Source organism: Dendropsophus ebraccatus, unplaced genomic scaffold (genome assembly GCF_027789765.1).
Source record: "Dendropsophus ebraccatus isolate aDenEbr1 unplaced genomic scaffold, aDenEbr1.pat pat_scaffold_1242_ctg1, whole genome shotgun sequence".
NCBI lineage: Eukaryota > Metazoa > Chordata > Amphibia > Anura > Hylidae > Dendropsophus > Dendropsophus ebraccatus.
The window spans coordinates 22,901-37,500 of NW_027208659.1; the positions used below are offsets into that span (position 1 = coordinate 22,901).

A 14,600-nucleotide genomic window follows, 5' to 3' on the forward strand; every position below is an offset into this window, starting at 1 on the left:
TTTGCTGTAGGTGTAAGCATGGTCTGGAGAGGTTACATCCAATCCAAGTTTGCCAAAAACATTAAAATCTTTTGTACGGTGATTAAAGTTAAATACTCTGTTACTTTTCAAATCATGCTGTACTGTTGATTCCATACTGCTGCTTACAGGATTGTTCAGCGTGCTTGCCTCATTTACTATATATCTAGTATTGGTTTCACAATTGTGATCAACCAAGTGAGGAGTCTTAATTATTTTGCTTTTGGGAGAGTTCTCCAAGGTTATGTCTGTAGAATTAGATTCACTACAGTGATTACTTTTAACGTCCTAGTTACCGGAACAGCTCCTTTTGCTCCCATTGGCTTTAATTCACATATTTCTTTCATTATTTCAGCACTATAGCCAATTTCTTCTTTTCTGCATTGACCTTTTGTAGATAAAAAGTACATTTCCCCTGGAGCTGAGGTTTCTGTATCATCCATGTGATTCACTGGTGTCACCGTTTGAGGAACAGACATGAGAGATATTTTGGTACTGCTTAAGGGAGACTCTTTATAGGTCGACTCAAGTAGTAGCGTAATGCAGCTCATTCCTATGATATCATCATCAGGTAAAGAGGAACAATTCTTGTGACATCCTGTGGAGAAAATCAGGGGATTAAAATAAGATAGTACCACCTAAGATTTCACACACATCAAGTCTTTTGCAATATATAGATAAACATACTCCAAAAACAAAAAAAAGGTAAAGAATAATAAATTTTACTAAATATAATAGTTATAGATGCTCTGTGTGAATTGCTATTAGCCATAGTTTAAAATTGTATTTATATACACTATTAATATACAGTTAGTCTCAAAGATGCTTTTTTAAGACTGTATTTCTAAAGATGGTCAACTACAAATAGACAAAACTTTTTATTTTATACTTAAGTCAGCCAAACAGTATAAGGTGTACGATGGCCTCTTGCCTCACAATCGACAGATTATGTAGGTGGAGGGAAGGGCCTGGTGTAATGGGTTTTCACTGCCTGAAGAGAGACCGGTTCTAGTGCCAAACATTCTTGTGTATAGGGAGAAATAACAGTTGGATGAGTTACCCAAAGCGACTCTGTACCCACAATCTGACCCCCCCAAACCACTTGTACCTTCGGATAGCTGCTTTTAATCCAAGATCTGTCCTGGGGTCCGTTCGGCAAGTGATGCAGTTATTGTCCTAAAAAACAACTTTTAAACTTGCAGCTCCGTGCCAAACGGGAGTATCTATGCCCTAACTTTGCACCACCCCTTTTCCCCCCCTCTCCACCCTCCTCATCTTTAGGAATGCTCCAGGCAGATTGCCTCCTATTCCCCACCTGTGTCAGCCAGGCACATGGGCTGGATCGTTAAGCAATGCAATGTTCAGCATGGAGAAAATGTTCCAGTGGCATTCCTAATGATGAAGAGGGTGGGGAGGAGGGACGGAGGGGTGGTGCAAAGTTAGGGCACAGATACCCCCTTTTGGCACGGGGCTGCAAGATTAAAAGTTGTTTTTTAGGACAATAACTGCATCACCTGCCGAACAAACCACAGGACAGACATTGGATTAAAAGCAGCTATTCGAAGGTACAAGTGGTTTTGGGGGGGGGTCAGATTGTGGGTACAGAGTCGCTTTAATGTTAAAAGAAAGGATGTGCAAATTAGCCCTCACAACACTTAGGAAAAAGTGACATCCCTAAGTGTTCTGAGAGCTATTTGCATATTCTTTCCTTCCAGGATTCCCAGCGGAGCAGGAATGGCCTTTAAGTCTCCACTAGTGATGAACAAATACTATTCGATCAAATAGTACGCTATTCAAATGCATTCAAATATTCGAACGCCAACGCAGTAAAAATTCGATTCACCCTTCCAAACACCCCCCCCCCCCCGCCCCACAAGCGCTTTTTTCCAGCCACTAAACATGCATGGGGGAGGGACAGGCACTAGGAATAGGCAGGACTTTAAAAAAATAAAATAAAATAACTGTGATTGGCTGGCTAAACTACATCACCTCCTGAGCATAAGAATAGTGATTTCAGATTTGTGTCATTTGCTGGTTGAAGCTAGAGAGGGACAGACTGTATACCAGGTAGAGAAAGCTTTTAGGTGAAGTTAGGTAGGAAGGGACCCCCAAAAGCCCTTGTTAGGGCTAAAAGTATAAAAACCATATATTTAGAAGCTGTTGTGAGACAGGCAGTGCGTTTAGACATCTGATAGTGTATACGGCTGTATACTGTGAGTGTGGGATAATAGCTGTTATCTTGCTACTACTGATTTGCGCAGTCTGCGTCCTGTAAATGCGTTGAGCAGCTCTTTAAATTTTATTGTGTTAAGAAAACAATTATAAATCTGGTATACAGCTGTATACTGTGAGGGGGGATAATACCTGTTATCTTGCTACTACGGATTTGTAGTTAGTGTTAATTTTCATTATTACGTATTTTACACTGCACCTGACCTGATAAGTACGCAAGTGCATACTGCTAGACCAAGAAGTACGCTTCTACTTTACATTCATAATTTGTTCGTGAATCTTCGGTGTACACTTGGGAAAATTGGGATGTTCGTGCATCACTAGTGTTAGATGCACCCAGGCATGCTTCCCCTGCTGTCCTATATATATTCCAGAGGTGTTGGCATCATCTCCTGAGGTGTCATTGTGCACTTGATGACCTCCTAGTGGTTGAATATTGATTTCCAGGTCCCAAGTATTTTTCTCACATAGACTATAATGGGATTCGATATTCGTTCGAATATACGAATATCGGGTGTTATTCGAATCGAATTTCGAATTAGTGACTAGTCACGGGCGGCTCCCTGCTCAGATGAGTAGTTGCCGCCCTTCACACGGCACAATAAAACTTCTTTTTCTGCTAACTGAAGCTACTGCTGCAGCAGTCTTTAAAAAAAAAAAAAAAAAACACACACACACGACTTGCTAACACAACGCAACAAAAGGTAGCACCCAAATTTATAGAAATAAAAGGATCAAATATTCATAAGCTTATCTAAATTAATCTATATAGAGAAATTAATAGACTATCTACCCAAAAGAACAAATTTTACCATGTATTTCATCTGCCAATTGATCAGATACTCTCTCTTTATATTCCTGAAGAGTAACAACACACCTCCTGTTATTCTCCATCAAGGCAAAGTCTAGTGCTGTGTTTCCATCCTGCAATATAAAAAGACATGATGGGAAAGTCTATCAACAGCAAAGGAATTCAAGAAAAATGTACTTCACTTAGGGAAAACAAAGTTACCTGATCCTGAATAGTAGGGTCTCCACCTTTACGTAGTAAGAAAATAAGAGCCTTACAACACCCCCAAGAAGCTGCTACATGCACAGGGGTCAGATCATCAGTAGACCTAAAAAAAAAATAAAATAAAATAAAAATAAACACACACACACACACACACACACACCAGAGGTTAGCCACGTGCTAGAAATAGAACAAACATGCAATAATTGTTTTCTTTAAAATAATAAACCAGTGAAATGTTTCCAAACCTCATAAACTTGTAATATGTTAACCCTTTGAGGACCAGGCCCAAAATGACCCAGTGGACCGCGCAAATTTTGATTTTAGTGCTTTCGTTTTTCCCTCCTCCCCTTCTAAGAGCTCTAGCACTCTCAGTTTTCTATCTACAAGCCATGTAAGTGCTTGTTTTTTACAGGAATAGTTGTACTTTGTAATGGCGTCATTCATTTTACCATAACATGTATGATGGAATTCCAAATATATTATTTATGAAGATATAAATAGGTGAAATCGTAAATAAGAATGCAATATGGTAACGTTTAAGGGGTTCCTGTGTCTACGTAATGCACTATATGGTAACAGCGACATGACACTATTATTCTATAGGTCAGTCCAAACACAACCATATGCAGGTTACACAGATTCTCTAATGTTATATATGTATTTTTTTTATGAAATCCTTTTTTTGGCAATCAAATATTAATAAAATGGGCCTATTGTGACGCTTATAACTGTTTTATTTTTTCACCTACGGGGCTGTATGGGGTGTCATTTTTTCCGCCATGATCTCTAGTTTTTATTAATACCATATTTGTGAAGATCGGACGTTTTAATCACTTTTTATTGATTTTTTTAAATATATAATGTAACATAAAATCGGTAATCTGCGCACTTTTTCCCCTCTTTTCGTGTACGCCGTTTACCGGTCGCAATGGCGCTTGTTATATTTTAATAGATCGGACAATTACGCACGCTACGGTATATTATATGTTTATCTATTTATTCATTTTTATATGTTTTATTTATATAATGGGAAAGGGGGGTGATTTAGACTTATTGGGGGAGGGGTTTTGGGGTAGTGTGTTAGAGTTTTGAACTTTTTTTTTTTTACACTTTTGAAGTCCCTTTGGGGGACTTCTACATACAGTACTTTGATTTCTTCACTGATGAATGCTATGCCATAGGCATAGCATTGATCAGTGTTATCGGCGATCTGCTCATTGAGCCTGCCTGTGCAGGCTCAGTGTAGCAGATCGCCGATCGGACCGCACGGAGGCAGGTAAGAGACCTCCGGCGGCCTGTTTCAACGATCGGGACCCCCGCAGTCAGACTGCGGGGGTCCCGATCAGTAAGTGACAGGGGACTCCCCCCTGTCACTTACACTTAAACGCCGGTTAATGACACGCGGCAGCGCGATCGCTGCAGCGTGTCATTACCGGTGAGGTCCCGGCTGCTGATTGCAGCCGGCCCCCACCTGCTATGAAGCGGGAAAAACACCCAGGACGTAAGGTTACGTCATGGGTCGTCTGGGGACAGACTTCCATGACGTAACCCTACGTCCAGGGTCGTCTAGGGGTTAAAGAATGCATGCGTACTAGCACACTTAGTCAAGTTCACATCTATCTAAGTTCTCACTCAGGCGCAATGATCTTATATTGGAAAGAACTTTTTTCTAAGTACCGTGACATGCGCAATACATTTCACAATCGCCTCTTGATTGTCTAAAAACATGCGCAGTTGTCAATCAACATAGCGCAACTGCGAGATTTGCTCTTTTTCCGCGATAACATGACGTCATAACTGTTAGACGTAGTTCCAACCAAGAGTGATTCTAGTTGGTTAGCTAATTAGCATTGGAGGGATTCTAATAGGCATATGTAAATGCCAGTCAAATCGAGCTGCTTTCATTGGTCTATTAAAATTTGAGGAGCACACTCCTCCTGCGACCCAATTATGAGACTTTGGTTTAAATATTACCGCAGTATGCGGCGCCGGTCATTATAGAAATCCTCTTGAGAAAGCCACTAGTGTATGTGGCGAAACGTTGGGGTTAGGTGGCGGATGTTTGTTATATGTTGTTTTTAGACAGACAATAGAATCAATGAGCATCCTTATCGTATAGCGGCAGCGGCACAGACTATATTCGTGTACCGGCTCAGCCGGCCTGAAGCCGGACACGATATCACACTTTGATTATTAGTCCCTTTTGTTTAAATGTCAAATAGTATCTTACATTTATATGATCTAAGGCTACCGGGTTTGGCGCTTTCAGAGTATTGCATGGGCAGTGGTCCCCCTACACCTACCCGCTCTATAGCCAGACGATCTATTTATTTACTTACAAACATAGACTTAGCAAACTAAAACTAATTCCATCTGATTATTGGGTATTATACATTTCCAAATAAACAGGGCCCTGGTGGTGACAGCGCACAGAGTTTTTCAATACCTTGGAAACTTGCTTTATGAGTAGCCGAGCAGATCACTGTATATGTACTTATTGTAAATTGAGACTGCATTTGCAGACCAATAGTTTAGTTGTGAATCCATAAGGGTTCAAACGGGGATATGATATCTGGTCAATGGGTAGCATATACCCCCCTACCTCGTTTGACATCAACCCATGAAAGATATTGCAACTAGTACTATAGAGCTACTTAGTTTGCTAACACTTACCATCTCTAAAGGGACGCAATAGGGAGGAAGTCTTTACAGAATGGGGTGTTTTATGCTTATCCCAGTTTCTGTGGTAAATTCAAAAAAATTCAGTGACTCCCTCCTGTGGCATTACAGCACTTTAGGATATTATTCTGGTATATCCAGTCCTATTTGCCAAGCCACCATTATACACTGTCAAGGTTCACTTGAACCAGTAAAGGATTCTCTCTATTGCTTCATGTTTTTAAAATTATATTACTTATCGCACAGTTTTTAACATTAATAATAAAAGTTAAGTCTCATTTACATTAGAGGTCTTCACAGTTTGTTCTATATTGATCCGTTGTCTCTTATGTTAAAGAATAAACGGTGAGTATAAGTTATTACGATTTGTAAACCACTGGACAACAAGCAATCTGGTCAGTTCGCATATTCTGCAAGGATGTTCCCAAACACCTTCGCAAAATGTGCAGCTGCAGGAGAGATTACAGCCTCCAGTCTTCTTTGGTATAATACCAAAAGGTTTGTAGATTTAGGGATCTTCTCAAGCTCTAACAGGTTGAACAGGGACAGTCGATGGACAGCCATTTATTAGGTCTCTCCAGACGGTCTTGTGATGAGCAGTGCCTGTTTACTCCAGACATGGAGATGTGCTGTGCACAATGATGCATTGAATAGGCTGCACAAAAAATCCAAATCAGCCAATGAATGAACATTTTTTCATTTTTCGTTTTACACAGGCCAAATGTCAGCAGTGACATTCCTAGGATCAGTGGCCCTATGTGAATTTACCACCGGTGACTGCAATTAAGGTGTAGAAACATCTCTAAAGATGACCAAGAGAAATGGGGAGGCTACAGAGCTAAATTTCAGGTGACAGCAAAAGGCTTGAATACTTATGTCCATTGGTAAATCTTCCATTGGTAATTTTAGATTTCCTTTTTAATCCCCCCTATAGTTTTGCCCAAGATTGCTAGGGCTGAGTCACAATAGTTTTGCTTTGGGGCCTCATTAGACAGCCTGATATTAATTGTAACCCTATTACACAGTGCAGCATGGACTGTGTGTATACATCTCTATATCTCTCATTAGCAATGTCCATTCAGCCCTTACTTTAAAAGTTTATAGAGTCCGACGCTCCATTCATTCTCTATGAGCGTCGGACTCATCTCAGGAGAGCGCGCGTGCCGGGCTTCGGGCGCTGAAATCTCAGTCACCGTGGGAGATCAAGAAGCGGGATCCCGCATGATCAGGTAAGTATAGGGGGCTCTAGCGGGGGGGATGGGAGCCTGTCACCCCGGCACGGGGGGTGACAGGTTCCCTTTAACAATGAAAGGTGTTACCAGTAGATGAATAGCACAGATATTAAGTCCCTATACACATTATACTTTTGTCGACCATCCATACTGCTTGCGGTGGGTTTGACTGCCGGTATGTGGGTCTCCCAACAGATCACTGACAGATGGAAAATCACCGCCTGACCTGTTTTATTGCTAAATACAGTTGGTGTCTCAAAAAAATAAGAGCTCAAAAACAAGGAGCAAAAAAAAAAAAAAAAAAAAGTGACAATGAAAACTAGCCTGGTCCTTAAAGTGTCACTGATTTTAAGAAACTTTGTAATTGGGTTTATTATGCAAATATGCCATTATCTGCATTCAAAAAGACTTTCCCCAGGTCCCCACCTCCCTCTCATTCTGCTGCTCATTATCAGGAAATCTACTCTAACCTATGAGGGGTGAGGAGGGAGATTAGTCGCCAGCAGAGAGCAGAGAAGGATTACACAGTAGGACCTGTGTGAAAGCCCGTATTCAGAGGTCAGAGAGGTCTGTGCTGACTTTAGAGGAGATAGCTCGGTGATGTCGCTGTAAATTAACTGTGTCCTGTTTTGTCCTTTTTTGGTGCCTCATCTCCCTCAACCCCTCCCCTCTCCATAAGACAACCATGAAGACAGGGGTGAGGGCTTCAAACTGCTTTTTCATGATAAAAATGCATTTTTCGGCTAATAAACCCAATTACAAAGTTTCTTAAAATGGCCTGTACTATTGATTTCTGCAAAAAAACAATAATTACTAACCGGTAATGTCTTTTCTTTGAGCCCATGACGGCACCCCTGGAGAGGACCACCTCCTACTCCCATTGGACAGGAAACAGAACACTGGACCTTAAAAGAATCGCCTCCTCTCACCAACACCAGTTTTTAGCAAGGATCCTAGGAGCGAATATTTAACAAACACAACGTAGAATACAATCTATGTCATAATTATATATATATATTATATATATATATAATTATTTTTTTTATTTTTTTTAAATAAAGTATATACATTAAACATACATTAACTCAGTCAAGGTATGTCAGATCTTTTAGAGGGCGGGTATTAGGCGGGGTGCCGTCATGGGCTCAAAGAAAAGACATTACCGGTTAGTAATTCTTGTTTTCTCTTCTCGCCCTATGATGGCACCCCTGGAGATTAGATTAGGAATTTTTTTTCCCCGCCTAGGGAGGGACTACTGTGTGAAGCACTCTTCTACCAAACGCCAAATCCTCTGTTGAGGACAGTTGTAGCCTATAATGTTTAAAGAAGGTGTGTGGAGTACTCCAAGTAGCGGTCCTACAGATCTGTTCTAGTGGGACAGATGCCCTCTCTGCCCAGGAAGTGGCTACTGATCTGGTTGAGTGTGCTCCAAACCCTATCGGGATATCCCTCCCACTGATTTTATAGCATTCCCCAATAGCCTGTTTCACCCATCTGGCGATGGTCTGCGAGGTAGCTGCCTTACCCCTGTTCTTCCCCTGAAAGGATATGAGGAGATTGTCAGTCTGTCTCCAATCTCTAGTCACGTCAAGATAGTGTAATAAGATACGTCTAACATCCAGTGTATGAAAGGCTGCTTCTCTGTCATTAGATGGATTATTACAGAATGAGGGAAGAACTACCTCTTGGGACCTGTGGAAATTGGACACCACCTTGGGAAGAAAGGCGGGTCAGGAGATAAGATAAGATAACTCTGTCGTCCCTAATCGTCATGTATGGAGGGATGATAGAGAAGGCCCCGATTTCGCTAACCCTTCTGGCTGATGTGATAGCAAGCAGAAAGGCGAGTTTCCAGGATAGTAGTTTGATTGGTAACTCTTAACATTGGCTCAAATGGAGAAATGGTCAGTCCTGACAGAACTACATTTAAGTCCCAAAGAGGGACTCTGGATTTTATACTGGGAGCCAGTCTAGTGGCAGCTCTTGTGAATCTCTTGACCCATGGATGTTCAGCCAGTCTGAAATCGAATAGTGCACTAAGGGCTGATACCTGAACCTTTATAGTGCTTGGTCTCAAGTTCTTGTTAAGACCCTCCTGAAGAAAGTCCAGAATCAGTGGGATATTAGGAGGAGCAATCACATTGATCGGCTGATTCACATATCTGCAAAAGGCCTTCCAAGTTCTCAGATAGATTGCTGATGTCACCCTCTTTCGGCTGGCCAAAAGTGTGGATATAACTTGAGGAGATAGCCCTCTGTCAATCAAAAGCTGCCTTTCACACGCCAAGCTGTCAAGTGAAGGTTCTGCGCTGTCGGGTGAAGTACTGGTCCCTGGTGAAGGAGATCCCGTCTTTCTGGAAGCACCCAGGGGTCTGTTATCGATAATCTCCACAACCAGGCGAACCACACCCTTCTGGGCCAGAAGGGTGCAATTAGAATGGCATCTGCTTTGTCCTGCCTGATCTTGCGTATTACCCGAGGTAGAAGCCTGATTGGTGGAAAGGCGTAAAGGAGATCGCTTTCCCAGTTCTGTGCTAGGGCATCTATGGCTGTGGGGTTGTCCTTTTGAGGCAGGGAATAAAACTCTCGTACTTTCCTGTTTGTCCTTGTGGCAAATAGGTCTGTCTTTGGGGTCCCCCAGAGCCTGCAGATTTGATGAAAAATTTCTTGGGATAGCTCCCATTCTCCCTGCTTTAACTTGTTCCTGTTGAGGAAATCCGCTGTTACATTGTCCACTCCTCTCAGGTGTAGCGCTGTCAGAGAAAGAAAATGGGGTTCTGCTAACCTGAAGATGTGGTGCGTGATCCTCATCAGGTCGGTTGACCTGGTTCCACCCTGATGATTGAGGTAGGCTACTACTGCCGCATTGTCTGATAGCACCCTTACGTTTTCCCCTTGAAGCTCTGGCAGTGCCTGTACTAAAGAGAGAAAAACGGCTCTTAACTCTTGTACGTTCTGGGATTCCCTGGCTTCCTCCGGGCTCCATTTTCCTTGTAGAAGAAGGGGTCCTGTATGAGCCCCCCATCCAGAAGGACTGGCATCTGTTGTAGTGGTCTTTACTTCTGTAATATTCCATGGAAGACCCTTGTCTAGATGTTCCCGTTGCTCCCACCAGGACAGGGATCTTAAAGTCTGTGGAGATAGAAGAAGAGGGAAATCTAGGGAATCAGTTACACCATCCCATTCAGACAGAATTTGATATTGGAGCCTTCTGGTATGATATTGTGCCCACGGTACTGCCTGGATACAAGATGTTAGTAGTCCTAACAATGACATGGCTGATCTCACAGTAGTAAGGGGATTAGCAGAGAGTTGTCTGATTCTCGTCTGGACCTGTAAAATCTTATTCTCTGGGAGAAAGGATTTCTGAACCCTGGAGTCTAGGTAGATTCCCAGGAACTTACACCGCTGGCTAGGTGTTTTATTGGATTTTTCCTCATTGACTTCCCATCCTAGAAAGAAAAAAGCTGACTCTACGAATTTAATATCTGTCTCCAGGGCCACTAGAGAATTGTTAATAATTAGAAAGTCATCAAGGTAGGGGATAATGATGATATTTCTTTCCCTGACATGTGCCATGACCTCCGCCATTACTTTGGTAAATGCTCTGGGAGCCTGGGAGATTCCAAACGGCATGGCTGTAAATTGGAAATGTGAAATCTCTGCGCCCATATTTACTGCTACTCTCAGAAATCTGTAATGGTCAGGATGCATAGGAATATGGTAATAAGCATCTCTTGAGATCGATGGTGGCCATAAAGCAGTTCTCTGAGAGATTAAGAATGGCTGAGGATATCGATTCCATTCTGAACCTCTCGTATGTAAGGGCCCTGTTAAGTGGTTTGAGATTAATTATAGTCCTATAAGAACCATTGGGCTTTTTCACAAGAAACAAAGTGGAGTAGAATCCTATTCCCCTTTGCTCCCTGGGAACTGGGATAAATACTTTTTTTGTCTAAAAGGGAACGAACCTTAGCTAGAAGAGCCATGTGTTTGTCTGGGTCTGATGATAGTTCAGTGCATACAAATCTTTCCCCTGGGGAGGATGAAAAGGAGATTTTAAGGCCAAACTTTATTGTATCCAACACAAAAGTGCTACCAGAAATCGTACACCACTGTGAAAAGTAACAAGCCAAACACCCTCCCACAGGGACCTTATGTCATTGAGGAGCTTTCTTGTCAGAAGAGGGAAAGAGAAACCCCTTATTCTTCTTCTGAGGTCGCCAATCTTTTCTACCACTGGAACCTCCACCCCTTGGCCTCCTACCTTTTCCCCTGAATGATCTACTGGTTTGTTGGGGTATAAGGGGAAACCCCTTCTTTCTGTCCGAGGCCTTTTCTAGGATAGATTCCAGGGCTGACCCGAATAGAAGCTTCCCTTCGCACGGGACTCCACATAACTTGGTCTTAGATGTGGTATCACCTTTCCACTCCTTTACCCATATAGATCTTCGGGCTGAGTTTGAAAGGGCAGCTGACCGTGCTGATAGTTTTAAGGCGTCTGCCGACGCTTCTGCAATAAACCATACTGCATTGTCTATTGTAGTAAATGCCTGGTTAAATTCCTGACTTGGATTACTTTCTTTGACTTTATCTTTAAGTTCAGTCATCCACATTTTAAGTGATCTAGCCACTGAAGTAGTCGCAATTAAAGGCTTGAATGCAGATGTAGAGGCCTCCCAAGACTTTTTCAAGTAGATGTCAGCCCTTTTATCTAGAGGGTCTTTTAGCACCGCTGTGTCCTCAAAGGGTAGAGCGTTCTTCTTAGAGATTTTTGTAACCGGATGATCTATCTTGGGAGCCCCCTCCCAGGATTCACAGTCCTCCTGACTGAAAGGATATTTCCTTTTGTACTAGAAATAAGAAAGGTTAGAATCAATACAAGTGTTATATCACGTAGTATAATTCAAAGATAGATGGATTTAACACCAGACTTACGGCCCGAGGGATAAAGAATTTTCGATCTGGATTGGGCCACTCGTGGCAAATAAGTGTCTTAATACTCTAGTGTACTGGAAACACCAATTTTTTCTTTGGAGCTAACCCCTCAAACATTATGTCCTGTACGGATCTTGGTTGAGGAGTGTCATCTATTTCCATAGTCAATCTGACGGTTTTAATGAGAGAGTCTATACATTCAGTCGGGAACAAGGACCCCGCCGATTCCTCTCCTGAGGCCTCCTCTGGTTCGGAGACTAATTCGCCCTGATCGTCCACCCCAACTGATTGATCCTGATCTTCCTCATTTATTGGAGAAGGATCCATATGCTGACTCTGTCCCGCAACTACAAGTGGCTGTGAGTCAGGAGGGGGGATTACACTGACTTCAGGAGTCTCAGAGGAAGTAGAGCGAGAAGGTAAGGAAGCCTGCAGAAATACAACAATAAGCACCCTGGTAGGGGGGAGTCTAAAAGGAGGAAATCAAGTGATGCTACAAGATACTGCTACCTACCCTGATTTCTCGCCTAACCATGTCCCTCATGTTTCTAATGAAGGATGGTCCTTGATCTTCTAATACTCGGTTCATGCACCCCCCGCACAAGGTCTTATTGTATGTACTACTAAGCCTCTTTCTGCAGACCGGACACTCTTTAATCTTAGTACGCTCCTTTTTAGAGGATCCCTCCTAAAATATAAACCATAACATTCTGATAAGATAGTGTAAATTAATATGATATGGGGAGAACCCCTCTTACCCCACCATACCGCTGGATTTTCAGTAGCAGAGGTCTGGGATTGTTCAGCGCCTTGGGACTCCATCTGACCCAGGATTGGTCTTAGGTCCCACAGCTGGCACAGCAAAAGCACAGCAACCAAAACTTAGCAGCAGGCTCACTATGCAAGTGCAAAGCACTCTGAGCCATCTTGCTGTCTTGTTTAAATATGGCGCCAAAACGCACCTAGGGCTGGCTGACCCCGCCGCGGCGCTGATGCGGCACACCCTCCTGCAGTCTCATCCCGGCAGGCAGAGGCCTGGGCCTATTGAACAAGGCCTATAGGGACATTCCCCCTCCGGAAGCACCGTCCGGCGTCATCACGGCTTCCGGGAGTGCGCCGCAACACGTGGGGACGCCGCGTCTGACGTCATCACGTCCCCCTGTTTGCGCATGCGCACACCGGCCGCAGTACTCGCCTGGAAGGACGCCAGAGGGGCCGGGAGGACTCGCGGGGCCCGATCAAGTGGAGGTGCTGGACGGGCATCAGTCTTCAGGTTCGGACGCCTCGGGAGCCGGTAAGCCGCTATGCCGGTGATCCCCAGCCCTATGAAAGGTCCTCCATGTCCTGCTCCCCTGGGACAGGAAACAGTAACTGGTGTTGGTGAGAGGAGGCGATTCTTTTAAGGTCCAGTGTTCTGTTTCCTGTCCAATGGGAGTAGGAGGTGGTCCTCTCCAGGGGTGCCGTCATAGGGCGAGAAGAGAAAAATAAATTAAAAATTAAACGACAGTGACACTTTAAGTGGTAAAACTGCAGTTTACAATGTTTTGTCCATTTATCTAGTAAAAGCTAAATCATTTTTCATACAACAGACACCTTTAGTAATATCAATCACGCAGAGGTCCCATGTTAAAGTATACTACACTGCATATATTTTTTCCCCTTTTTTAACTGTTGTCACCTGTCACTTTTCTCCTTTCTGCGTTATTTATATACTCTTGACACCTGTCACTGTTCTCCTGTCTGTTCACTATTATCTATATACTGGTGTCACCTGTCACTATACTCCTGTCTGTTGTCTATATACTGGTGTCACCTGTCACTGTGCTCCTTTCTGTGTTATCTATATACTGATGTCACCTGTCACTGTTCTCCTGTCTGTGTTATCTATATACTAGTGTAACCAGTCATTATACTCCTTTCTTTGTTGATAAGAAGGAAACTTCTGGAAAATTATCTGTAACAAGAAGTCTCAGCTAAGTCTAGTGGCCAACAAACTGCAAAATTTCAGGATTTCATAGTATAGATGGAAAAATGAAACAAATTTTAAAAATATATTTAACAAAGTTTGTGTTAAAATAACTGACTAAGCTGTACAAAGATTTAGCCCAGCATACCTACCTGACATTGGGATTTCCACTGTGTTGCAGAATTAGTGTCAAACATCTCAGAGCGCATTCGCTCTCCTTTCCTGAAGCAAGGTGAATGGCTGCAATCCCCGTAGGCAGAATTAGATTTGGGTCTGCTCCATTCTTCAAGAGATTTTCTACTTCTCTGAGGGGGAAAAAAAAAATAAATCAGTGTCACCACAAAAGCTGTGTTTATAAGATAAAGGATAGGCTTTGTTTACATCATGCATATGTACAGGGAAAGTGCCAAACATACATGCTACACGTGTCCATAGGCCCCCATGTACCTAGCTTATGTCCTACTGCAGGACAGGAAGCTTTGGGCATCCAGACATGATGGGAATTGCTAATCTGCAACAG

At 42.9% G+C, this 14,600-nt stretch overlaps 1 protein-coding gene across 1 annotated transcript in view; it reads right to left on the bottom strand.

Annotated features, from left to right (window-relative positions):
- Positions 1-260: 260 nt before the first annotated feature.
- Positions 261-14,600, bottom strand: part of LOC138775010 (ankyrin repeat domain-containing protein 54-like) — a 17,005-nt gene continuing 2,665 nt past the window's right edge. The window contains exons 2-5 of the mRNA XM_069955769.1: positions 14,233-14,385; positions 3,263-3,368; positions 3,063-3,174; positions 261-616 (exon numbers count right to left, since the gene is read on the bottom strand). Of these exons, the coding sequence (XP_069811870.1) occupies positions 261-616; positions 3,063-3,174; positions 3,263-3,368; positions 14,233-14,385 (727 nt within the window). The remainder of the gene's footprint in view (positions 617-3,062; positions 3,175-3,262; positions 3,369-14,232; positions 14,386-14,600) is intronic.